General features: G+C 38.9%; 1 protein-coding gene across 4 annotated transcripts in view; it reads right to left on the bottom strand.

Annotated features, from left to right (window-relative positions):
- The window catches only part of LOC148019508 (uncharacterized), a 102420-nt gene that overhangs the window by 43884 nt on the left and 31185 nt on the right, over nucleotides 1-27351 (bottom strand). For 3 of the 4 annotated variants that reach the window (XM_087700765.1, XM_087700766.1, XM_087700767.1), the window contains exon 4: nucleotides 21848-22243. The exons of the other annotated variant lie outside the window; for it this stretch is intronic. In XM_087700765.1, coding sequence (XP_087556891.1) covers nucleotides 21848-22243 — 396 coding nt within the window. The remainder of the gene's footprint in view (nucleotides 1-21847; nucleotides 22244-27351) is intronic. 4 annotated transcript variants of the gene reach the window in all.

Genomic DNA, 27351 nt, shown 5'->3' with positions numbered 1-27351 from the left:
ACTTCTTGTCTCATATTTATAGAAGTATACCCTTCTGATTGCTGTGAGTAGCAAAATATCAAGAGTTTCACAGGTTCTTTTAAGTGTTACCACCTCGAAATTGATAGATTGCTCTTTGAGGGGAGTACAACTAAGCAGCTCGTAGAGGACCTTGTTTTTTTCTATAACTCCAAGTACATATTTCCCAAGGGGGGTCGAGAATATGGAACCCTTGAGTCTATACACATATCAAATCTCAATAGCATAGAGTGACCATTGTGTAGTAGCGACATTTTGCATATGTGTAGCACAAAAATTTCAACAGACATATTGAACTCTATGAAGCCAAGCACTGGCTCAAAGAATGTACATCTAAGATGGTTTATACCAATTGCAATTTTTGCACATATGTTCAAGGAATGTAAGGGTTTGAGATATATCAAAAGCAAATACGTCATAAAAAGTGCATCGGAGGATTATGTAACAAGGATTCTAGACAAAACTTGGACATAAAAAACGACTTACAGTCCTGACACAGTGGAGTGTCGAGTCACAATAAGGGACATAGCTTTTAGGTAAAACTTTTCTCTCTTAGTTGACCATTATCTTAATTTGGGATGGATCAGCTAACTTTCCTTTCCAATTACAGGTACTTTGTCACATGACAGACTTTATGCTTAGTATTCAAGTATCGTAGATGGAGGATGTGCCTTGATCAAGGCACACGTGAAAGTGCAGCTGTGAATGTTACTGTCATTTGTGAGGGCCACAAGCCCTAAGTGTTGCAAATGGAGGATGATTGGCCCTTGAGTATAATGCGTCATGAAATTACAATGTTAATGTAGAATCCACGTGTTAGCTTCTATTTTAAACTAGATGGTAGGAAAATTCGAAGCCGAGCTGAGGATACTGTTACCAGCGGAAAGTGTGTGCCTCCACATATTTTAGAAATTGTAGAGTCTCCCTCAAAATTCCAACACCACAAGTTGTAATATCCAACACTTGTAAATTTATGGATTTTTTTGGCTAATGGAATATTGCCACTTGCAAACTTGTAATATTTAAAAATTATGGTATTTATGTAAAAGCATACACTTGCTATACACTTTTCACATCAACACATTTACATATGCATGTAAAATTTACAAAGACGTAAGCTGAGCCATAACTAAATATCATATGCAAACAACCCTTAATGGTTTAAAACTTAAGGTTTTTAAGGTAGAGCTAGTTTAGTTCTTGTTTCATTATTTAATTTCACACTTTCTCTCTTCATCTCTTTATATCCACCACATCCCTCCTACCTGTTACGATGGATACTCACACACACTTTGATGAGTGGATCCGTGATGCTATCTTTGCCAGCCAGGGCAATGAGATATTTCAAGTTTTCTCTAAGAACTTCAACATTGAAAGCGTGCTCTCATCGTTGGATCCCCCCTTCAGGTTTTTGAAGACTTTGTGAGCACCATTGCTACTTGCACATACTCGATTGAGGGATCTGACATGACTTGGGTGCCTCTGGAACAACTCATGGTATTTCAGGTAGGGAAGAATCACCAAAAAGTGGTGAATAGGTGTCTGGACCATGTGGATCCTTCGCACAGAGTATGCATTGTTCCCATGGGCAGTGCACCAGGTACAACACCTTTGGATCTCATGGAGTGTGATTGCGCATTGAAAATTTACCTCCTTGCATTGGATACACCCCTAGAGGAGGAGAGTGATGAAGATACAACTCCATAGGTTGTTGTTATCACATACACAAGATAAAAACCAATTGAAGAGCTCATAAATGTTGAAGAGGAACATCGGGTGGTGGTAGAGTAAGGGTTGGCTCTCATGGTGCCATCTTCTTCAAAACAGCCACAAGTCGACAAACCCAACCTTGCCTCCTTGACGCTCATTAATTTAGTAGATGGTGTACAATACTTACTTCTATCAGATGTGCTACAATACTTGGAAATGAAGGAAGAATAGTTATTTTCCATCCTAGTTAGGGATTCGATGGAAGACCTGATCGATTATGATTACATGGATGTGCATCCAACGATGGCAGAGATTGGAAGATATGATGGCACAAGCTTAGATACAGTAAGTGCCATCATAGTAGCACATGATCATATTACCTCAGTTGAAGAAGATTACCTTGTGCCGGATGCTAGATTTGAAGCACTACACCATGTTCTGTTCGGACCAGGGCCCCAACTTCCTACCAAGGAGTTTGTAGATCCCTGTTCCCAAAGAGGTGCCTCACTGATACATGAGGAAATAAAGATACAAGATGATTTGGAGAAGGTGAGATTTCTAACTACCATATATTTTTATGCGACGAAACTTGACAGTAGGGTACATCTGGTCCCTTGGAGTCTACCGGTGAAATCTTGGCCAAAAATGTTGACTGCAGCTACCTTGTATAAAGTCCAGTGTCTGGGGCCACTTTCTATACGGGTCCTAGAAAGTGGCCCCAAATACCAGAGACTTCGGACAGGATAGCTATAGGCATCATTTTTTGCCAAGATTTCACTAGTGGACTATGGGAGACTCGATGCACCCTACCGTCAAGTTTTGCCGCTTTCTGATAACTCTAGGTTAGTTGCTAAATATATTGTTTGATTTGACTTTGTCATTTAGGACATACTATATATAGATGAGTTTGCATCAAGGCAAGGAGGAGCTCGCCATGCGGATCGACATAAGGATTCATCTTGTGAAGAAGTACATTGACAACCTTATTGCAGACTTGGTGGTCTTTCATAAGAAGTGCTCACCATGAGGGCAAGAAACAATCATAAAAATTTGAGCTTTAATCAAGTTTAGACCTTTTGAGCAATACTTGTGACATCTAGCTTGGGGAAGATGGTGCTAATCAAGCGGTAAAAGCTTCTTTACTTGTTTGACCAAACACGTGGTGGAGCAATGTGTGTGCTTACTACATTAGGTGACCTTGCTAAAGTGTCAGATTTGCTTCTGCTAGAGAAAGAGCTGAAGGGGGAGCGTATCATTTTTGAAGTAAAGAAGGAACTTCTATTTTCACCGAAAGCTGGCCCCTCCTCTCCACCAATGAAAAAGCCAAGGAATGAATGAGAGTTCTTATTGGCTATCGGCTTTTTGTATCTGGCATCACTATCAGCTATCGCATGTATTTTTCTTGATGAATATAAGATATTTTACTTTGTCTATATAAATAAATATTTATTGAATAAATATGTGGTTCATGTAAGTGTGATGACAATATGTCGTACGTGAATGACACATTCGCATACGTTAACATAATCCAATTTAATTACGTCAATGCATAGTACTGTACTTGCCATTGTGCATAAGCAATAACCTAACTCGTATCCGTACATATTACTACTTTCGATGCATGCATATGTTAAACAAAAATTAAGAAAACAAAACAAAATAACTTATATATATATATATATATATATAAATATTCCAATGTGGCAGAGTATACAAAATTTTTTGGCCTTCCAAGATGCTATGGTGCTATAACCCTCATTATAAAACCTTGTATCATTAATCTCATAACTTATGGAGGAGTCCCCTTGCCGTATCAAAGCCGAATGATAAAGTTCTTGTCTTTATCTGTGATTGTGATGCACTTTGCATGGATGGCCGCTAGTTGTGTATCATCGAACAAGTCAATGAGAAACCCCTCTGCAGTTGTTTGCAGGGCCTCCATAGTTGCAGCAGTCCACCTTCCTACTGGTGGGCCATCACTCACTCGCACTCAAAATCTTCCCATCCTTTTTAGCTCCAAGTCTTGCATGACTTCCTAAAAAATCTTATGAAAATATCTTTTCGGGATGAGAAGCTCGTATCCGCGATGGATTCTCCTTATCTCCCGAAGGGTAACAATGCTCGATTTTCATCTCCTCTTCTTATGTGGTGGTCATTGTGCTCTATGGGGAGCACCTGCTGTGCTGCACTAGACGAGGCTCCACCTTGTGCTCCAGGTGGTGGGCCTTAGTGTGAGGCCTTCTCATGGCTAGAAACGAGGACATGCTTGCTTGGTGCATGCCATGCAAGCTTGAGGAGGGTAAGATGGAGAAGAGATAGATATTGGGGGTGTGAGAATGGAGGAATCAAAGAAAGCAAGATGTGAAAATGAGAAGAAGAATGAACTTTTAACCCATTTAAACCTCGAAATCGGGTTAATGCAGCTTCATGCGCACTGTCCATCATGTGATTGTAAATCCATAACCTTATATCGGAATGCAACAAAACTTCACACTGCACTCGTTAGGTGGCCAAGAGCCCAAATTATTTTTTTTTGGGAAAAAAAATGCATATAGACCCCTGGTACGAAGTCTAGCGTTTGAAAGGAAAGTGGCTCCAGACACTAGCCAGAGGTCTACATGCATTTTTTTCCAAAAAAAAAAAGGCTCTTGGCCACCTAATGAGTGGACGTGTAATGTTTCATCACATTCCGATACAGTTTAGCATTTTGAAAAATATCTCACACCAAAATTATGGATGGATTGATAATCACGAAATTAACATCGTGACTACTAGTCCTTAGAAACTTCGCACCACATAGACTATATAGAGGCATTAGGAGTAAATTCTGCAATAAGAAATAGCAAATTTTTATATGTTTTTCCTATTGAAATTGGTATTGCTAGCAAAAACTGAGTAAGAGTTGGAAATATAACGAAGATGCACAATCAAAGTTGAGAGCGAAGGACAAGAGTAAAAATTTAATTTATATTTTAAGGGCGCGTACAATAGTTTTGCACTGGGACATAGTCATATGTCCAATGCATGAGGAGAATACTATGCCAAAAAAGATGACATTACAAATTGTGTTTATTCCATTGGAATGAATGCATCCTTCACTGCTTGAAGATTTCTTACAAGTTGGAAGTCCTTGGGAGTTATATTGATGCACTTCGCATGTATTACACAATACTGAGCATCAACCATCAAGTCAACTAAAAAGGCTTGTGCAACACAATGTAGAGCATAAAGACATTCTTTTGTAAAGAGATCAGTTCTGTCCTGACCTTGTGCCAAAAACCACCTCCTACTTTCTGTGCGGTAGAGGTCTTGCACAATCTTATGAACAAGTCTTGAGAAGCTCGCATTCGGAATGATGAGATCAAAAGAGTGTTGATATCTTTTTGTTTCTCTCAGGCCACTGTACATGGATTCCACTTGCGTTTCTTGTGGGATGTTGAGGAGGAATCTTGTGAGGGCGGCTTGAGGAAGCTGGGTTAGGTTGAGAAGGGGTTGCATCTGAGCTAGTAGATGCTCCAAGGGACCGAACACAATATGGGGCTCTAAGCGGAAGCTTATTTGGAACTACCTTAGGCCTAGCCATCATTCTTGCACAAGAGATGTGAGAACTCAATGAATAAGATAGAAAGTAAAACCCTCTTTTATATAACCCTAAACTGTAAGACTCATTCACATAGATGTATACTCTCTCTTTCTCTCTTAAACTATGAATTGCATTCACATTGAACACATTGCTCATCTTACTATCTTATCTCTCTTTGAATCTATTTGCTGCCTTGTCGAAGCCTTGTTTCTAGTCACTTTGCATGGTTTTCTTTGGCACTTGAGGCTTCATAACACACTCTTTTAGTGACATGACGTGATTCCATCATGTTTGCAACCCAATTCATCAGCACTTTCATTTGCTCTCTTTTGCGAGAGTTTAATTTCATCCGCTACTATAATCCTATACCACCAAGATAGCAATTGGATCATTGGATTGCTGCCATTCACCCCTCCATTAGGATCGGTTTTTCTTTGGTATACACCACATGCGCTATCCAATGTGAATTTTCCATCCCTTGTGTGGACAAACTTTGATGCTTTCCTTTTCTGCAAAATATGGCCCATGTGCCTCAAGGATATGCTACAAAGACACATATCACACATGAGTAAAACTATGCTCAATAGTTTATACAATTCATACAATTTTAAGATATTAACTTAGTATGTACCATGTGATGTGTGATAGAGCTTTTGCCCCACGCTTCCACCATGTTTTCGTAGAAGCTATGCACATCATTGATAAATTCTTGCTTATCTTCATTGTTAAACACCATCTTGCAAAGTAAGAGAGCCAATTTGTTAGGACTTATCCAAACCTTAGCTTTGGCCAACCTTGTTTTTCCTCCATTACTTCGATCAGGAACTACAAAATATAACTTTTTCCACCCATCATAGTCATGTGACGGCCTATGAACCATGACATTCCCTTCCTCATTGATGGGTGGTGAGAGAAACTTCCTAGCCTTTGCTCCTTCAAAGCAAGGCTCTTTTGGTAAGCTACCAAATTTTCCAGATCTCTTTTCATCTTTTTCAAGAATCACTTAATGCTTATGTAGCCCAATTTTTGATAGCACTCACTCCACATTCCTACACATTGCAATGGCTTCTTTTTCTGGTTGCATTCTATAAGCAAATCAAATATATTCATATACAAGTTTCTCTATGATTCTAACAAAAGCATATAATGAAAAAATGTAAATCTAATCCAATGGAATGTTGAAGATGGGCTTCCAAGTGGGATCTTCTCTATTGTGTGTCGGTCCATCACTTATCACCCTTTGCCAGTTCTTCTTTTTGTCCTTTCCTTCCATCCTCTCTGTCAAGCAATTTAGACATGGATTCTTTGTATTTGCACCATTAGAGATTCCACACATGCATTTTAAAGTTTTCAAGTCTCCTACAAGATGCCATTAACCAAGTATTGACCATACCCTTCAATTGAGAGCATCTCACCATGTTCCTGATTATCAATGATGCTTGGAATGCTTGTGTGCATAAAGGACAGTTGCAACACCTCAAATGTTTCCTTAGGAACTTCCAATGCACTGAGCCACCACACATGATGCTCGAATTGAACACTAAAGTTCCTTGGGTTATTCTTGTCGAATTTTCAAGCTCTATTCATTAGGGTTACACTAACTCTTTCAAGATTTACTACTTTGATGACCTCACTTTCATCTACTTTTATAACAAACTACAATTCACCATAACATTCCTCAACCGACATATTGTAGTACATCACCATTGCCCATTGCAGCTTGTACAAATCTAAATTGTAATTATTGAGTTCGGTGAACTTCACCTCATATGCATTTTTGGTCCCAACCTTTAGTGTTTCCATGCATTAAACATGCATGGGATCTCCTATCAGCTCCAAAACCTTTGTATTAAGTTGTCATCCTGCCTCTATTAACTTTGAAGGTTGAGGAAGAGGCACGATTCTATTTCTCTTCAACACATGACCAAACCCAGCCTTCACACCTTTGAATATCTTTGAGTAAGTCATTGTGCTAATACCGGCCCTGTCACAAATGGATTATGCATCCACAGCTGAGAACTCATTTGATACATCTTTTAATGTGCACTCAATCACCTTTTCCTTTATAGCCTTAAACTTAGGATTGCTCAAAGCATTTTTTAATGTACTTGCCTTCAGCAATCTACTAATACATGATCCAACCTCAACCTCACCTAGGTTCTCATTTTGAGCTACCTTACATGCTTTGATACGGTGCTTCCACTGATCGCTATTCACAATTAGCTCATTGATTGGCTTCTTCTTTTGTTTGTGCTCATGTGTTAGCTTGCTGTTGATCTTTCTCAGGTCGTCCAATTGTGCCTTTGCCTCCTCATATGAGATACCAGTGTCATGGATAGTGCCTTGCATTGAAATAATTTGATTGTTTTGTTGAATTATAGTGACATTCAGCTGTACCACTTGTCCTGTGAGCTGTTGTATATGAAGTTGATGTGCAACGATCACATCATAACAATTTTTAATGGTTGCTTAGCAAGTTGTAAATACTTTGAATGCCTAATCATTGAGCCACCTAGTATAACCGAGCAACCCATTTTCACCCTCACACACATACTTCAGCAAATTTGCGATTCCTGAGAAAGTTGGAGGTCTATTGTTTAAGGGGTCAATTGGGTAGATTCCCCCATCAACCCACAAGTCCACATGTTTCAATCCCATTTGCCTATAATTCTGCAAAACTTGAGGGTCGACACTGGTGCAGTGGGTTCTTTTGAATAATGGATCGTATCCAATCACTACCTCAATATGTAGCTCCTTCTTTCTTGTATTCATTTTACTATTAATAGAAACATTGAGTCTACTTGGTTGTCACAAGAGGTAGAGTGGAGGTGCACAGAGAAGTACACAAAGGTACCAAGGAAAAGGAGGGTGTAAGTAATTCACTATGTTAATGAAGGTTGCATAAACATAGAGAAGAGATCACAACAGAGCCATGAGAGAGTATAGATATGGAGAAAAAAAGCTCAGAGGATAGGGATGTCCAAGACTTTTCATATTTTAGACATTTCTATTTTACCTCCAAAAACATTTCTAAAAAACATGAAATTTGACCTGTTTGTTTGTTTTTTGACCAAAAGCTAGAATATAAAAAATCCCCAAAATATCTTAAAAAGAACTTTTGAAATTTCATTTTTCTTCTCGATTAAAAAATCAATTACCTCATATCTACTAATCATTTTGCATTGAAAACAAAGCACCATACTCCCGTAACTAACTCTTTTTTTAATATATAATTTGGTTGAAAAAGACTTCTTGAATGAGGAGAGAGAAGGAATCTCAGTATATCTTGTAGATAATATAAAAAAGGTAAAACAAGATTGCAAAAGTGGAGAGAGAAGAGGATTATTTTACTATTCTTCTCTCCTCTTTTCCTTGTTTTAAGAAGGAGAGGAGGGGGCTAAAAGGCCCATTTGTGAGTTCATTTTTTTCCTAATGTGGCGATCAAGTCATCTACGTAAATGACAAAAATGTATAACCTGTCTTCTTAGTGAATAGACTATGATATGCATTTTCTATTTGAAATCCAAGTTTCTCTAGATAAGAGTTGATCCTAGAATTCCATACTCTCGGTGCCTACTTCAAATCATAAAGTGCATTTTTCAACCTATAACACACATGATTTGAATAATCTAGATGTGCATAACCCTCAGGTTATTCCATATACGCTTTCTCAATCAGATCCCCATTCAAAAATGCATTTTTGGCATCCATCTACCAAAGCTTCCATCCCTTAGATGCTATCATCGTTACCATAGTTGTTATTTTAGCAACTGGGTTGAAATTTTCCTCATAACAAGGCCATATTGCACATAGCTTTAGCAACAAAGTGTGTTTTGTATCTCTCCAAAGATCCATCTACTTTGCATTTCACTGTAAACTCATTTACAGCCAAGGGATGTTTTGTATTCATGCAATTTGACCAAATCTAAGTGTCATTTTCAGCCAATGCAACTATAATACTTCCATGTAATTAAAAATTAGTTGGTTAGTTTGAAAGTTAGTTAGTCAATTAATAAGTTAGTAAGGTTACTAACTAAAGTAAAAAATACTAACATTAATAACTAACCAATTTTATTTAATAAAAAAATAAAAAAATTGAGAGTCATAATCCGACATTTTTCTTAGATTGACAATGACTGTAGCCACCCTTCACAGAAGTTACAACGTGAATAAGAGCTATGATCCATAGTAATCACTAGTATTAATGTGTGTAGTATGGATGGTCCAAAAATATTAGATTTTTAGAAAAAACTAGCATATTTTAGATATTACTTATTGTAAATATCCTAAAAAGCTATGGAGATTTCTAGAATAGGATGTCATGTAAAAAAAAGTAAGTGGTTTTTAAAGCTTGTTTTGGAGATTTAATGCAAAAAGTAAAAGGATTGGCAAAATCGTGTACGTCGCAATCGTAGTTTACAAGCAGCAAACAACACTTCGAACATGAAGAAGAATGAGTGATCTAGAAGATTTCTAATCAAGTGTCTTGGGGTTTTACCCTCCTTTCAGAGCCAATGAAACTATCAGAATTGTGATTTGAGCATTAGATTGTTGATTTTTTCAAAATCCCCTCCATAAAGAGCTCTTCTTCTTAGCCACAATCCTTTTTCTCTTGTTTAGCTATAAATATGAGGCATGGGCAACAATCAGAGAAGCATAAGGAGACCCTGAGAGGCTACAAGAGAGAGGTAGAGAGAGGGAGGTAGAAGGATACCCCTCCAAGAGATTGCGAGAAGGAGCTTCAGAGAGAGAGAGAGAGAGAGAGAGAGAGAGAGAGAGAGAGAGAGAGAGAGAGAGAGAGAGAGGTTACCCCGAGAGGTTGCGAGGGAGAGAGTTAGCTCAATTCCCCCTATCTCGGTCTTCAACTAAGCCATCTTCTCTTACGCTCTCCCATCTCAAATCCATTCCTCCTTTATCTCTCAAATCCACTTGCAAACTATGGGCCCTAAGTGAAAGATCTCTCTACACGCTGAAACTCTCACCACAAACAACGGGACCACTAACCAAGGGACTACAACTACAGGAAATACATCTCTTATGAATCAGGTGCACCATGTTGTATTAGGGAAAAGAATGTTGTAAAAAAGAATGTTTACATTAATTATCGCAACTTAATTGAGCATGTTTTATGATAATGAGCATACTAGGAAAATTTTGTTCATCGTATTCATCTCAGGTGATCGATTAAAATTGCACTTAGAAGCCATTAAATTGCACATATTTTGCATGAAAATTTCGTGATAATATATATATGAAAAGTTTCAAGAATACGCATTAAACTACAATTAAGCTAGATAGGTTTTATGCATCCGCATTTGTTTTCTTGGTTGAAATAATAGGAAATCCGATTACATCTCACAAAACATAGATTGAACTTGTAATAGAATACGTAGGCTTCCTAGGAAGTTGAAAGAATTTCAAACCCTAAAGAGTCGAAGGATTCTTCTCAAGGCCCATCTTGCTTGAAGTTGAAAGGGATTCAAAGTCCTTAAGTAACTATATGAATTATGTGACAAATCCTAGTTCAAATAAATACAAAAGGTTTCTTTGTAGGGAAGCCAATGTTCCAAATTGCGGTCATTGCAAGGATACTCCTTCATTCAAAAGAATGAGAAAATTAAATTGGTTTATCTCTGGAAATCTTGAACAATAACAGGAATAAAGCTGAGACTAGATGCTATCACATCAAATCAAAATTTCCTTCGGCAGAGAGAATAAAGAATTGTCTAGTACATATTGTGCACTTCTGCTTGTGTTTGTACTTAGAAACACCTATTTGGAAAATGAGTCATCTAACAAAGGAAGTGATAAGAAAAAAATCTTTCAAATTGGATTCAAGTTGAAACACTTGGGAAAGGCGTATTGAGTATCCCTAGCTAGCTGCCAACCCTATCCAAGGGGGTTTTTAATAGCCATGTCAGGAATGTGGACCAAACCCATCATGAGAGGTCTCTTCGTGTAGAAACATCTGTTTGTAGGAGGATGCTCGGGTGCTAAGGAGATCTGGCTGTAAATCCCCTGCCTCGGAGTCCTACTCAAATGGTCCATGTAACTTGGGAAGGAATCTCGAGGCCATGTTACTAGTGCAAGGGTGAAAGCTTAGAGGAAAATAAGACACATCCTTATGAATTGCGAGAATCGTCCCATGGATAGGATTTGTATCTCAATCGAAATTTTAATATAAAGTTTACTTTCAAGGAATTTGTCTAATATGTTTTCATTTTATTGCATAAAATTACGTAAATGAACATGTGACTAATGGGTTAATTAAGGAAGCTGCTTGTATGTGTTACTACTAATGTGCCCTTAGGTAAGTAGGAAACTAAAGCTATCAAGGGAAGTGGGTGGGCGGAACCCTTGATGGTGGGTCCGCAGGGTGGTCCCAGAGAACTAGGAGGCTTCTCAACATTCAAATTGTGATGATGTATTGACCTTAGATAATGTAGGGTAGAACCCTGACTCATATTGTTTTAGGGGACCAGAATGGGACTTTACCCTACGGGTAGAGAGGTTGAGCGATGCATCCCTCTTGTTTCCCATTCTCTTTGAACCAAGTGCAATATGAGTCCACCTCGGTTTAGATGCTCTGCGCAAAGTAGATCGATGCTAAAAGGTTGTAGAATGAGTTGACCATTAGAAACCTAGAAAGATTCGGATCGATCCTAATATGGCTAGCCATTACGTTTCATTGCAAAGTAGACTTGGGAGTTGCTAACCGACAAACCCCATGACATTCCGTGGGAGTGCCAGGTAGCATCTTTTAGATCTCGATGGACTACTAAAACGTGTCGCGACCATGGGGAATTCACTAGTAGTAATAAGGAGACATCACCTACGTGCAAGAAATATATGAAAATACCCCTTATCTACCCCCTATTTAAGGGACCTTACCTTATAAAATGTACCTTCCTTCCCTTAGATAACCCTCCTCCCTTACACTCATGTGGTACCATACGGTAAACCCTAGTGGACCCCCTGGGGTTGCGACCTAGGCACATTACAACAACATACTTTTCATCCATAGTTGCACACCCATTTTCATTAATAACTGCTTCATTGAGCTTTGTCAGCTCTGTATGACTGATTACTTTTGTCATGTAAGAAAAGTGTTTGGCTAAATATTCACTATAAGTCAGTCTATCAATTGGCTTTATGACTCTCTCTGACCTTCTCAACTACAGTGCATTATGAGATTCCCTCTCATGAGGTGATATATACTTGTTTTGCCTAACTCCATGTGTAGTAACTGATGGTATACCAAGTTTACTATCTATTCAGTTGTCACTCCCATGTGATATATACTTGTTTTGCCTAACTCCATGTGTAGTAGTTGATGGTATACCAAGTTTACTGTCTATTAAGTTGTCATTCCCATGTGACTCATAGCTAGAAGTAAGTGGTGCAATAACATATTCAAATATCTTTACTTTGCATTTATCTAATCTCCCCCTCATTGACATATCGGTATTAATGGACATAGAACCATGAGTGCACAAGGAGCCTATAGTAGAAGGCATTTCACATGTAGGCCCACTAACAGTAGTATTATCTAAAGGATAAATTTTAGCATCAGTGTTTTCTTCTAGTCCATAAAAAATAACCACATTTTGACTGCCATACAAAGAAGAAGCTAACTCATCAAACACAATATCTTTGCCAACCAATGTCTCACGTGTAGAAGGATTGTAGCATTTGTATGCTTTTTTGTCCCATGCGTAACAAATACAAACTTGACTAACTTTGAATCTAGTTCCTTCCTTTTATCATCTGATATATGCACATAGGCAATACATCCAAAGACTTTTAAATAGTTGATATTAGGTTTATGTCCATACAGTTTGTCATGAGGTGTAATGTCATAAGTATCACCTATAGGAGTCCTATTCAAAACATACATTACAGTGACAATTACTTCAATCCATTGGTAAATTCTTCTCATTCAACATAGCTCTTGCATCTTCCATAAGTACTTTACTTTTCCTCTCTATTGCATCATTCTATCGCAGTGTATAGCTATATGTAAGCTACCTTTTGATTCCATGCTTAGCCAAAAACCTATCAAATTCATGAGAGACATATTCATCTCCTCCATATGATATCAAGCAAGAGATATAAGACCCAAACTCTTTTTCAGTATGACCTTTGAATTCTTTAAAGACATCTAGCACTTCATCCTTGTGCTTCAAAATATACAGCCCAATGTACCTGCAATGAAAGATACATAATACCTTGCATCACTAAATGATACATTATGTGTCAGACCCCAAACATCTGAGTGCACTAATTGCAATGTTTTAGTGTTGTTCTTGGCATGTCTCTAAGAAATGAAAACCTTGCTCTCTTTCCAAACTAACAAGTTGAGCATACATGTCCTAAGTCCATATACTTAAATCGTAAAAGGCCAAGTACGATCTCTTTTTGTTGCATAGTTTTCAGTCATTGTATATTAACATGCCCAATGTGCTTATGCCATATTTTAACATATTTGATTACTCCACTATCATATGCAAACATGGCTACCTTTAGTTCAAGAATAATAACATCGAAGGTAAACATACAACCATCCCTTTTTCCTTTTGCAGTCAGCTTGCAACCATTTCCATATTCTTCAATATAACCAATGTCTCTATTGAATCTAACTTGCAGATTCTTCTTGACCACTTGTCCAACAAACAACAAATTTTTAGTGATAGATGATACATGTAGAACATCATAGAGACTCTTTTTCTTCCCATCATGCATGATCAATGGTACAACACCTATATTCTTAATGTCATGATGTGTATCGTCACATCTACATACATAGCTATAAGAGCATATAGTCATCTCATTAAACCACTCTCCATGCGAGGTCATATAATTTGAGGCACGTGAGTTCATGTACCACTTTTCATCAGCCTTTCCTTGATTAGGTATATCCTTCAATACATGTGTCATGGCAAACAACCTATCTAATGGATCATCAGTAGCATCACTAGAGGATGCATTGTTACCATATTGTCTGCCCTTAGCTTTCATATCAATCTACTTCTTATGAGATTCTTTTGCTATATGTTCACTTCCACAATAATAACAATCTTTGTCTCTATTTAACTGTTCATTAGACTACTACCAACCACCTCTACCTTTTGGTGATCTCCCCCTACCTCTAAAAGATCCAGATCCTCTATAACTTGTACATTTTGATTGTTCCAAGCATTTTATTGCTATTGCTCATAGTTATTTTCGATGTCACCATGACCTTGATAGGCTCCTCGAGCTGCCCTACCACCTCTAGCTCTCTGACTAGAGTAAAAGATAGTATCTCTACTTTGAGAGGTACTTGAACCTATATTCAATCCAAGCTTTACTTCTTCATGTAGCAACAATGCAAGTAACTCATCCCAATCAGGGGGTTCCAATCTTTATAGATGTGCCAAAGGTTTTGTACTCTTTACCCAAACCATTCAAGGTAACTGTAACCTTATCATTATCATTGACCTTTGATCCAATAGAAGCAAGCTAATCAGTAATAGTTTTAATTTCAATGGTGTAAGCATGTATACTTATGCCATTTCTAATCATGTTATTAAACTACTGCTTAAGCTAAATTTTCCTTGCATGTGTTACATTCCCATAAATTTTCATAAGAATCTCCCATACATTCTTTGGAGACTGACAATCAATGATTTGCATGGCCTTAGCATCTGATATGCATAATAAGAACCAATGTAAGACTTTACTCACTCTTTCTATCCACTGTCTATGAGCTTTGTGATGCTCAAGTGTTGGATTTCTATTTGGTAGTTTTGGTTCAGCTTTATCTCTAAAATACATAAGTCCTAATAACCTCTTCCAACAAGAAAGTTCTATATTCTAAACTTCCACAAGGCGAAATTCTTATTGTCCAATTTCTCCCCCACAATCTGGGTAATATTATTTATACTTGTTGCATTTGCCACCATGATGCTGCAGTCAACTATACATAGTAGTAAAGTGGATGTCCATAGTAATGCCTTCAATAGTTTGCAAAGACCTATCATGGTTTACTAACTATATCCACAAATATTTTACAACCAAGATTCCAACAAGTGTCAACTACTAAAGACATATAAGATTAAGTAAGCTGGTTGTAGTTCAATGTAGCTCATTATGAGCATGCATTTACTGCTCAGAATGACATAAAAGAGATGTATATGTCATAGCCCAATATCAATTCAATCAAGCTCCAAAATATCAAATGCAACTCAGATTTGCAGCTTAAAGCATTCCATAAACATCCATGTATGTGTATATGACAACTAAGGTATTAATATATCCAATGGACATGATCCAATGTCATCAAACTGATTTATACATAACCTATCCCAAATAAGTGCTAGTTGTATATTGTATTACAACAGTAAAATGATAGTTAAAACTAAGTAGAATGCAAGCTCAAATCAATCCAAAAGCATCTTAAGACATCACGATAGTATCCCAACTTCAACACATGTTCATATAAGCATCGATAGTTGCATATATATCATGCAAACACGAAGGAGATCCTTTCCAAGAATAATAACTAGTATAAGACCTACTATAACCAGTACCAAAGTAGCTCTAAACTTAGCAAATAATTCTCAAGGCATCAGACATTACAATATAGAAGCATCTGGAGCATGCAAAGAGTAAATTTGCAGTCATGACTATTAAGCATAGTTCAATGTCTTTAGCCCTCAACTAGTGAGATATAGTAGCAAAATATCGCCTAGGAGCTCCAATACATAAATATATTCATCATCCATAAGCATTCTTAAGCGTTTACAAAATATATTGCTGATATCTCAAGCCAAAATGAGAGTACTTTCCACTACAATAAACAACTAGTCTGCATATGTCTGTGTTGAATATCTCATAATCCGTGCAAAATTTGGAAAAACTTTCTTCTGCAAAGTTATAGATCATGTCTAAAAAGGTGAGATCTACCAGCAATTTTTCCAAAATTCATTTTTGCAGTAAGATATAGCTTCTACTAAAAAAAGGGTTGTTGCAGGATTTCTCATAGACTCTAAGTTCACAGACTAAAGATCAAGTCTAGTTTCATAGCTCTAGCTCTTGCAAAGTCGAGCTCTGATACCATGTTTAAAGAGAGGGGAAGAGATAGACAAAGAATGGAGTTGTCAAGTCAAAGGGCAGTGAACTCTCATCTTCTTTATTATTCCAAAGATGTAAAATAACATACAACAATAACTAAGTCACACACTATAGTGAAGAGATAGGTCAATAAACTGACCACACATACTAATTGTGGTTAAGTCAAACTGACTCATTTTGTATGTGTAGAGACTAGAATAGTTCTAGTGTCTACTTTTAATGGAAGTGGCTTTTTGGTCATCTTCAAGGAATGACTAATGCATTACATGTGATAGACAGGATGATTATGCATCAAAAGCTTTGTAGAACTTTGTACAAATATCTCTTTCTTTTGGATGATGATGTAAATAGATTATATAGAGCATTTTCAATTTGCTATACTCACTCTTGCAATGAAAAATATAGAGTTATAGCATGCTAGATATGGGCACATGAGCTTTGGTAGCCTTATAACCCATCAATAATATTAGATTATTGATGCCTTGCCTACTTTAGATAATCCCCCTCCCCATGCTTATAAGGGTTGCATTCATGGTAAAATGCATCAGTTTACATTCAAAAATAATGATGTAGTGCATGTTGTCTGAGAATTGTAGCTTATACATAGCCATGTATGTGGTCCCATCTAGACCCGTTCTCTTGGGGGTCATTTTTATTTTGTTACATTTATTGATGACCGCTCTCGGTACACTAGGGTATATAGCTTGAAGACACTATACTTGGGGATAGCCCTTTATTTGGTTTAGTAATCCACTCCAAGAAAGTCCTCTTAGTTACGTGCTCTAGATCTTCCATCAAGTATTCCTCCTTGAGCACCTTCTTGAAATTTTCCCAATTGTTAGCAATGCATGTTGTATCTCTCTAATCCTTGTTTTTATCTCCATAATAACAACCAACTCAAAATTTGTTATCACTTTTTGCTATGAGATCCTACTCAACTCCATCTTTTTTGCATATGTCTTGAGATACTTAGACACATCATGACCTTCAAATTGGTCTACCTTGTTTATCACCGATTGAAGTCCCTTTGTTATAAATTCTTCCATCCTCTCCATGCTTTGTTGTTGTTGCATATACATTATTGCAAACTCCCTAAACATGTGCAATATGTCTTCTTGCTGCACAACACCTTCATCGGTAGCTAGACTCGTCATAGCTTTGAACTCCCACACCGCCTGCTTCACATCGGATATTCATTAAAAATATGTCAATATAATCTATGCATATGTCGAGAAGACACCGAGTCTCTAGCTCTAGGAGTGAATAAGAGTAGTAATGGATAGATAGATGTATAGGGATTGATAGTAGTAAGAGATTCGGTAGATTCTTGTATGAGAGTAGAGATGATGATAGATATTACATATAGTAGAGAGAAATGAGAGATGAAACAAACATGCAAGAGACTAGAGGCTCAAAGTATTCAAAAACCAATCCTTGATTAAGAAAACATGTTCTTCCCTTCACAATGTCTTGTTTCACCCTTCTATACCCAAAAACTTGCACCAAACATAAGCTTCTCCTTTGTTACTCAGATGGAAAACCTAATGGTTTTGTTGGCTTTGAAAGGGTGGTAAAACCATAGGACACCTACACCGAACTCTCTCGGATCGCTCCTCTTTCCTCTTGCCATCCTCTGAAAGTGTTGTTTTGCTTGTTGGGAAGCCATGTCAATTGTCAGAGAAGAGGATCAATAGGATTAAGTGGGCAGGCAAATCAGAGACATGGCCCCCCTTTCCCTTAGGTTCTACTTGCGAGCTCAGTGCTTGCAAGCTTAGGGGTTGCGTCATTGAATAGCAACAAGACACAGAAAGAAAAGTAGGCCAATAGTATAGATTGACATGAGAATGAAGAAGATGTGGCCCACACACCTATTAATGCTACAGGCACCACGTGTAGCACAAGCACAATTATGAAGAAAATGATGTAAAGGATAAAATATTTGAAGAAGAAGAACTAGATAAGGGTTAAAAAAGGCAAAGATGAAGAAGAAGATAGAGAGAAGAAGATGAAGCAGCCACAAAGCATTATCACTTTTTTTAAAAAATAAAAAAAATCTTTCTAAAGTATTAAATCAAATTTGGCTTTGTTTAAAGCATGGTCACACACACAAAGAAAAAGTGACTTGTAATTGCCTTCATGATTCACATTTATATCATAGGTCATTGTACCTGAGATATATAGCTCAAAATGATAATTTGTATTCACCCATCACATGAGGCTACTCCTACTTGAGCCGCATAGAGCTAAAAAATGGTTGTTTATATACATGTAAATCTTGATATGTATTCGAGCTATATTGCATAAGAATTGGCTTATATTGGGTCCTCTGCCCAAGATTGAGATCTCAAAAAGAATTTGCGAGTGTGATGGTGTGTAAAGTGTGCATATGGTTGTTGCACATGTGGCTTTGTCATGCCTTTCTTGAACACTATTGTAGTTAAAAAAGATATGTTGTATTCACTCGAGCAAGTGGTGCTCAAACGAATATTGTACATGCACATAAAGCATGCATATGGTAGACTAGATGTGTCTAGCCATGTAAACACTCCAATATAGCATTGAGGGGGAGTGTTGAAATATTAAGGGGTAGCAATTACAATTTTGCAATGCTACATTGGATGGGTGAAAGATTGAGGGCAACACCTTGCTTAAGAGGGGGTGTTGAGAATGTAAGCTTCGGTGTTTGCAGGTGTGTATAGGTGAAAGCACTCTCATGTGCTTAAGATGATACGGTGCATGAATATGGATGAGAGATGTGGAGCAAAGTGTGCCACACATGGCACACATGTAAAGTGTGGATTGTATGGTGTCACATGGGGACATACATAGAAAGTGTGAGGGATCATTGATGGAGCATCTCCTCTGTTATATATGTAACTAGCTTATGCAATGAAATATAAGAAAGAAAGAATATAAGTTGAGAGTGCATACTATCTCTTCTATGCCATGGAGTTCCTAGTCTACTTTAATCTACCTTGATCATATGCTAATCATATGTATATACCACGATCAACCCCACATTGGGATTCTTGACACCCACCATGCGAATCGTGATAGGACAAGGTTGGTTGCAAAGGGATATATTGAGAAAAAGGGCATTGACTATGAGAAGGCATTTGTTCCTACATCCAAGATTACCACAACTAGATGCATGATTGCTATGGCTGCACATTTTAGTTTGGGTACACATCAATTGAATATAATTACAATATTTTTAATGGATTTTGAAGAGGATGTGCATGTTGCATGATCTCTAGCTGGCTTCACTGTGCAACTCCAAGAGCATAAGGTTTGTGAGCTAAATAAAGCTTTGCATGGCTTAAAAAAAGGCTCTTGTGCTTGATACTCCAAGTTAAATGCATTTTTGACTACATAATGATTCCAAAACAATCCAATTGAACCCACCTTCTACATTAAGAAAGAAGGGGGGATTCAATCATCATCATTCTTTACATAGATGATATAGTATATAAGATATGGGACTGATTCACTATTATTTGGGGATTCAACTCACCCAAAACAAACACGATATTGTTATGTCTCGGTCACAATATGTGAGGAAATTGTTCATTTAGCACCTACTACACTAGCATTTGTGTGTTGGTCCCCCTGCATACTAAACCTTGGATGAGCATTGTGTATATAGATATGTATTGCATGTTTGGGATAGATGAAAACCTATAAGAGTAGCATCCTTAGAAATGGAAAACCTTGCATTGCGTAGCATGATTTCCCCTTTTACATCATTGAGTGGAAATTTGTCTGCACATCTCTCACATATTGGTCCTAGACTTGCCAAAGGTCACTGATGCAGTAGTCACCCTTGCCTCAATATCTCTTCATGCCAACCTTTGGAAGGTGTTCTTGCATGCTCATGCCTTTCTCAGAGAGTAATCATCTGTACATATGAGCCCAATCTCTACTTGTCAAAATAATATTTCAAAAACAAAAAACAAAACAAAACAAACCCATAGAAGTGTTTGTTGCATTTGCAATCATTACATGCCTTGGGGAGTCTATTGCACCACCCTTGGTCTAATGTCTTATCTTCATTGAGGTGACCTCTACGATGACCGAAAAGAAAATATCCACCTCCTTTGTGATCTTGGTAGGCCCCTAGGCAACACAAAGTGTCACCCTGGGTTTGATGCCTAGCCTCTTTGGGATAGGACTTTCTTGGTCTCAGCATATGAGGCTACCTCCCTTCGAAAGCATTTTAGGCCTAAGAGGTAGTGTTGCACAAAATAATTAGGTTTACATTATTTCAATATTATTTGGCTGATTATTGGCTCTTGCTCTCAAAACAACTCGAAGAGCATGGTTCATTCACCAACAATTATGTTAAAAAAGTGAGGACAAAGGCTCTTAAAAAGGAGTGGGCGTGGATCACATTACTCATGCCTTTAATCCTAGACAACCTTTTTGGGTTTACCCTCCTTTATTAGCCTTTCAATTCAGCCTTCGACATCTTGTCGCTATTGCGCTTGGAAAGCTGCCGTCTAGGCATCATCATCGCACGTCAGTCCTCTACATGCTGTCCTTGGACCTTGCTGCCCTTTTCAGCTGATAGTGGTGTTTCTCCGCTTGTTGCAGCCTCGGGCTCACCGCCTTTCCATTCGATTATGGCGAGTTGTACACTGTGTTTTCTCTGCAAACGATAGTGCTTCGTAGCGCCTTTGTTTATCTAATCACTCCCTTTCATCGCACCAACCCACATGGCCTTGGATGCAAGACCCTGTGCGGAAGTTTCTTGAATCTAAGAGTGATCGTTTAAATTGGTAAAAACTTGTAGACGAGTGGCATAAGAGTGATATGTCCCAATGTGAGAGAGGTTGACAAAGAGTCTTTTAGGTACTCGAAGAACCATTGAAGCCTTCTTGCCAAGACGCGTCCCAACCAACCATTGTTGATTTGCCGTTGGCAACATCATTTGCCTGAGCATACAAAATCGCACAAACTACTCAGCTGTGAACCCATCTCAGCTCGGAGATTTCCATTGCCCCAGTGATTTCAATTCACTACACAGCTCAATGGCTCAAAATAGCCAAAGAGTTGCCACTTACAGTGGTAGAGCTTTTGAATTCTCATGTCAATTTAAACACGTTTGTGAGCTTCTACCCACAGGAGTCTCTGCTCATGGATATTGTGCAATTCAGAAACTGTTTCCCTGTCTTGGCTTCTGGTGGATGTATGGGAGAAGGGTTACCTTTGTACTCCTGTCTGGCAAATGTTAAAACCTAATGGAGGCTACTTGTTTGCTAGTCCATGTTGACAGAAAATAGGCTATTCGAAAGCCAGTACTGTTTTCGTTTGTGCTAACACACAGAGAGACACCTAACAAGCCTTAAGCTTAAACGAATGCATGTTTCTCGAAATGCTTGCAAATCTCAAATATGCACTAGTAAATTGTATGGCATTTACCTTGAGGGATCGTTCCAAGCTTCTATTCTGCCTTTTTAAATCAAGAAGCTCTCTTTGTAAGGCTTCAACGTCGTTTCTGAGAACCAGTTGATCACCAGCAAATTCTTTCTCATTCTTGCGTCCTATATCGGTTTCATGCTGCCAGTCCTCTACTTTGCTGTCATCACATTTTTGCGATGCATCTTCTGGACTTATTTCTGAACTTTGAGCACGGGGTGGAGGAGGTGGCGGATTTGTGGCCTCCTTTGGAAGCTGGTATAGAAGCTCCTTTGTTGTTGCAGTTGCGGCGGCATGATCATGATGAGGGTGCTTCCTCAACGCGTCTGAAACTCCGTCGAGCTCAACAAGGGATGTGGTTGTATTCGATGCTTCACTGAAGTGATTGGACGCCATTGCCTGTACACACCAAACAATATACAAATCCAACACCGATTTCAAACGTGGTACGTCGGCAAACGCAGGGTTAGAAAGCACACTGCAAATTCTTCATGTTATGTGATTGAGAGCCTCCGAACGACGCTGCACGGCCTAGACCAAGTGAAGTTTTGAGGAGGACATGCAGCAACGCATTTAAGATATGCTTTTTTTTCAAATTATTCCCCACATGCCGTGGACGGGGGGGGATGCAGCATGCACTCAAGCTAAATAGATTGCCATACCCATAATATAGATACATATCCATCTGTCAAGTCTCAAACTTGCTCTATTAATTCGATGCTTCCCTTCAGCCCTACTCAGAACTGGTCCGAGGAGTAAGATCGAAGTAAACAGAGCTGGAAACTTTCAACGGATTGAGCGCGGGCTCCCAAGGGCCACACAGAAGATGGACAACGTTGTACATCGCGACCCAACAATTACATTCACAGGTAGATGAACAAGGCAAGGATAGACCGTGGCATCCCAAGCCCCAGCAAGGATAAGTAGTTACCAGTGACAACCACGCCACCTTGGCACGAGAAGGTTGCCATTCCCACACACCATAGGAAATACATGTTGTGTTTTCAATACATGAGTGAAAATAACCTCAGCTAACATGACGTAATATACAACTTGAAGCTTAGCATAGGCAATTCCATCTTAGGCACTCAACACATGAGTGGAAGTGATTTGGATGAGGTAAAGGTAATATACTATACGGTGCTTAATATGACATGGCCGGTAATGTGTGCCCAAGCTGCTGCTATAAAGATAACTAGTAGAGAACTTGGTCATGAATGTATGGAGGGTTCCAAGTTTGTAGCTCATGATCCATTTAATGAATATATGTGCGGCAATTTAGAAAATGCTAAGAGATACTCTTGGGATTCACCAAAAGCTTTGTGTGGGGATCCATAACATGGTGTTAGTACTCAATGCCTAGAAATCACAAGACTTATGCCAATTTATTTGGGCTCTCCATTTCCTCTTTGACAAAACCATCAAATTACTCTAAGTTTCTTGAAGATAACTTGGTACTTCCTCTATAAACTCCAGATCAAGAGGAGTTCATCAAGGATCCAAATGGGTAGGCATAGTCCTCATAGTCCAATGGAGTTGGCAACAAGCAATGGCTCCTATCCTTGATGGCAAGAGAAGTTGTTTGATGGGCAAACTATTTGATGGAGAACTAGCAGCCCTCTAAGCAAGGTCTAACTAGTCATAGAAGAATGCACCCCTCTAAACCATAGAGGAGCACTTGAGAAGAAACTATGTAGGAACGATACATGCCTCCAGCTTTTTATTGTCATAATATTTCTTGTTTATCCAATAGCAAGTATACTAAGTCCTCTTGATTGAAAGCAAGTCTATTGTTGCAGTCTCTCAAAAAGTTGAATGCATACTTTATGAAGAGAATTATGGTCTCCCAAGAAAGATGAATGCAAAATTTATAAAGAGAACTCTAGGGACAATGTGTGGGAGAGAGCGCTAAAGGCCAACATGGATACTTAGCTAAAACTCAAAACTTAGTGCGAGTATTACTTTAACCTACCAGGCTTATATCCACATTAGTAAGCATGGCCCTTGGGCTAACCATACAATTATGTTGTTTGTGGATCCCCTATTGGGGGTAAAAGTACATGTGCCTAACGGCATGTGAATTAATTACATTGACAATGCATGTATGCCTATACACTGTAAGTGTTGGGCACCCATTGCTGTCACTTCATTCTTTATTCTTTATTCTTTTAGTGATATTTGAATAAGGGAAGACTGGTTACACATTATGACTATTGGAGTTCCCACACCCTGTGTCTCTTGCTCTTGCTCTCTTACTCCTTCCACCATAGATCTTGCTTTCACTCACATGCTTCCACTTAGGGCTTCTCCCTTCAATTGGTATCAGAACCATTACACTCAAGAGCTTCCTTGGCATTCTTCTCAACTCGTGGTGAATACCTACACCAATTCACTCATGGTAGCCATGGCTTCAACTTGAAGAGGAATCCATTCATGCTCCTCTTCTTCCCAACCTTCTTGCACTTGTGTCAGGGCTTCCAAAGGCTTGCTTCAATACTAGTAAGTGCTTCTTACTCCCTACACGTAGTAGCACTAGTAGCATAACCCTCCTATTAGCCTAGCATGACCTACACCTAATTTAGAAGGCTATTTGGATAGCACATGTGGGTATGCATTGTGCTTTCATTTCTTACATTATGCATGGTGTGTTAAATGATAGTGCTATCTTCAATATTGACAAGTTGGATGGCATAAATTATAGCTATTGGAAGGCACAAATCTGGTAGGTCCTAGTGCAAAAATTACAAATTAAGCCATTGAGACATGAGGGCAAAAAGCCAAAACACTTTGAATATATAGAGGATTGGGGCATATTGGATGAGTTATGTATATCTAAAATCTTCTTACTCTCTAAGCAGGTCTACCATAATGTTGTCTTTGATAGGCAAACCGCTTGGTAGTTATGGAATAAGATTTGTGATGTCTATGATAAGGAGAACCCTACTGCTCATATGTAATGGTTGAAGCAACTCATGGACCTTTGTATGAAGGAAACTTCTTTGTATGCCCACTTCAATGAGTTCCATTTTATTTTTAAACACTTATCTTCACAAGGAATTGAATTTAAGGACAATCTTCCTCCCTTGTTCTTGTTAGTTACATTACTTGATTCATGGGATATATTATGTGTGAAAATATGCCTACTAATGGTCTGAAATCGCAGGAGAGGGTGCGGTGCGCTCTTGAATGAAGAGGTTAATAGAAAGAATGTAGATGCTTCCTATACCTCTCATGCTTTGACAATTAGATGCAATAATGGTAGGAGTGGTAATGACTGTTGTGGAAGAGACTCTCAAAAGTCTCGTTCTCTGTTGCATGGACAGTTTCGCAATAAGTCCCATAGCTGTAAGTCTGCATTGATTTTTCACTATTGTGGGAAGCAGGGTCATATTGGGCACAATGCCATTAAATGCATGATGGTGTAAGGAAAAGAAAAAGGATAAAGTGCATGAAAAGAATGATGATTGTAGCATTGACCCTAGCAAGTCCAACATCAAGATTGAAGAGATTAATATCATGTCGATTGATTCTCATGATGATTACATACTTACTGCTTCTTCTCTTAATGTTTTGGAGTTGATTAATGCCTCATCCACCTATGCTCAGCATTGGCTAATTGATTCAAGGGCTTCATTTCATGTCACCCCTCATCGAGAGTGATTTAGCTTCTACCACAACATGACAAGGTGTGTTACATTGGGTAATAACTTGGCATTAGATATAATTGGTATTGGAGATATCCAGCTACAGTTTCCTTCAGGTAGTATGTTTACTTTGCATGATATATGTCATGTTCTAGCTTTGACTAAAAGCCCTCTTTCAGCTTGATAGTTGGATGATGTAGATTATGTTGTATCTCTTGGTGATTCCTCATGGAAATTTACTCATAGGAATCTTGTCCTGGTACGAGATGCTAAGTTTGGAACTCTTTATCCCCTACTTATATTTGGGTTTATCGACTATGTTTTGACAGTGGCTATTGTACCATATGTATCATTATGGCATCGTCACCTTGGGCATGTGCCATTAAAGGGAATGAAAATGCTTACTTGCTTGTAGTATCATTCACCCCTTGACTATAAGTATCTTGATTCTTGTGATCATTATCTTTATGAAAGTGAATGAAAATGTGTAACATCCCGAAGGCACGCGTGAACTGCCTCAATAAAAGATAATGGAATTGGATAAATGACAATTTTTTAAATTCCCCTTATCCCCCCAACCGATTGACAAGCTAGAGGGGGAGGGGAATAGAAGGAGTGATTAAGCTCCTTGGTGGAGCTTGGAGTGAGGGAGAGCCATGTGTGATGCCATGCAGGGGAGGGAGGATCCCCCTCCCCTCCCCTATTTAAATCAAGGGTGGTGGTCGCTGCCAGGGGAGAAAAGAAAAAAAGAAGATTCTGATGGCCGTCTAACTGCCGTGAGGGAGGGAGAGAGTGACTACATTGCCACGCCATGAAGCCGCTGGCGGACAACCAATGCTGTCAAATTGCAGGGAGGGAGAGAGTGAGGCTCGTGGTGCAAGAATCGGGAGGGAGAGAGAGATTGAGGACGTCATAAGCTGCCATATCAGCCGCCGTTGCCGCCTGCACACCATCACAACAGCCCTGGCCATCGCCACACTGCTCAAGGGGAGCCACCTCCCTCCACGTGGCTCCACATAAATCCTTCCAAGGGGCCTCCTAAGCCCCCTTTTCACACCTTTGCCTATAAGCCCCCTTTCCCCCCTGAAGAAGGCCTTACCTTAAAAGGGCCTTCACACGACCCTTAAGCCTTTTTTTTCCTCCCCCTCAAATTTCCCCCCTTGGAACCCTATAAGCCCCTTTTCCCTCCCAAACCTTGGAGCCCTATAAGCCCTTTCCCCCCAAAGTTTCCTTGAAAGGCCTTAAGCGGTCTTTTAGGTCATTTTTCTTCTCGTATCTTAAATCCTTCTAAAGGCTCCCTAAGGGCCCTTTCCCCCCTCCTGAATTGCCATTAAAGGTACCCTCCTGTGGCCTTAAGGGTACCCCCCCCAACAAGTTTCCTCCCAAGGGCTCCATAAGCCCTTCTCCCCCCCCCCGAAAGTCGACTTGAAGGAGCCTTCATGTGGCCTTAAGTTTTTCCATACAAAAAAAAAATCCTTCTTAAAGCCTTTGTTTCCCCCCCCTCGGGATTCTTCCACCCAATTTCGTGTGAAGTCCACCTAAATCCTTTCCGTGTTCACATACGAAGGAGACGGACAAGATCATAACTCCGCGCCCAAGGCAAAAAGGCTACATTTGTGATGGCTCCTAAGAAAGCCCAAGGCGCAACCATAGGAGGATCGTCTCCTAGCATCCACATGGACATCTCACCCCAAGTCCAGGTTTCCCTTCCTAATTTTTATTTGGTATTGATATAATCGTGCGAGGATAATTGTTGGAAATAGGATACATTTTTTGTCTTAAATGCTTTAGAAAATTAATATGCATTTAGTCCATATTTACAAAAACGGAATTAAGATAGTGCACTCCGTTTAGGCATGGAAG

The sequence above is a fragment of the Lygodium microphyllum genome, chromosome 19 (assembly GCF_053477565.2).
Source record: "Lygodium microphyllum isolate KBCC chromosome 19, Lygodium_microphyllum_v1.1.10, whole genome shotgun sequence".
Classification (NCBI taxonomy): domain Eukaryota; kingdom Viridiplantae; phylum Streptophyta; class Polypodiopsida; order Schizaeales; family Lygodiaceae; genus Lygodium; species Lygodium microphyllum.
The sequence above is the reverse complement of the archived record's forward strand: the minus strand, read 5'-3'. Positions and strand labels throughout refer to the sequence as shown.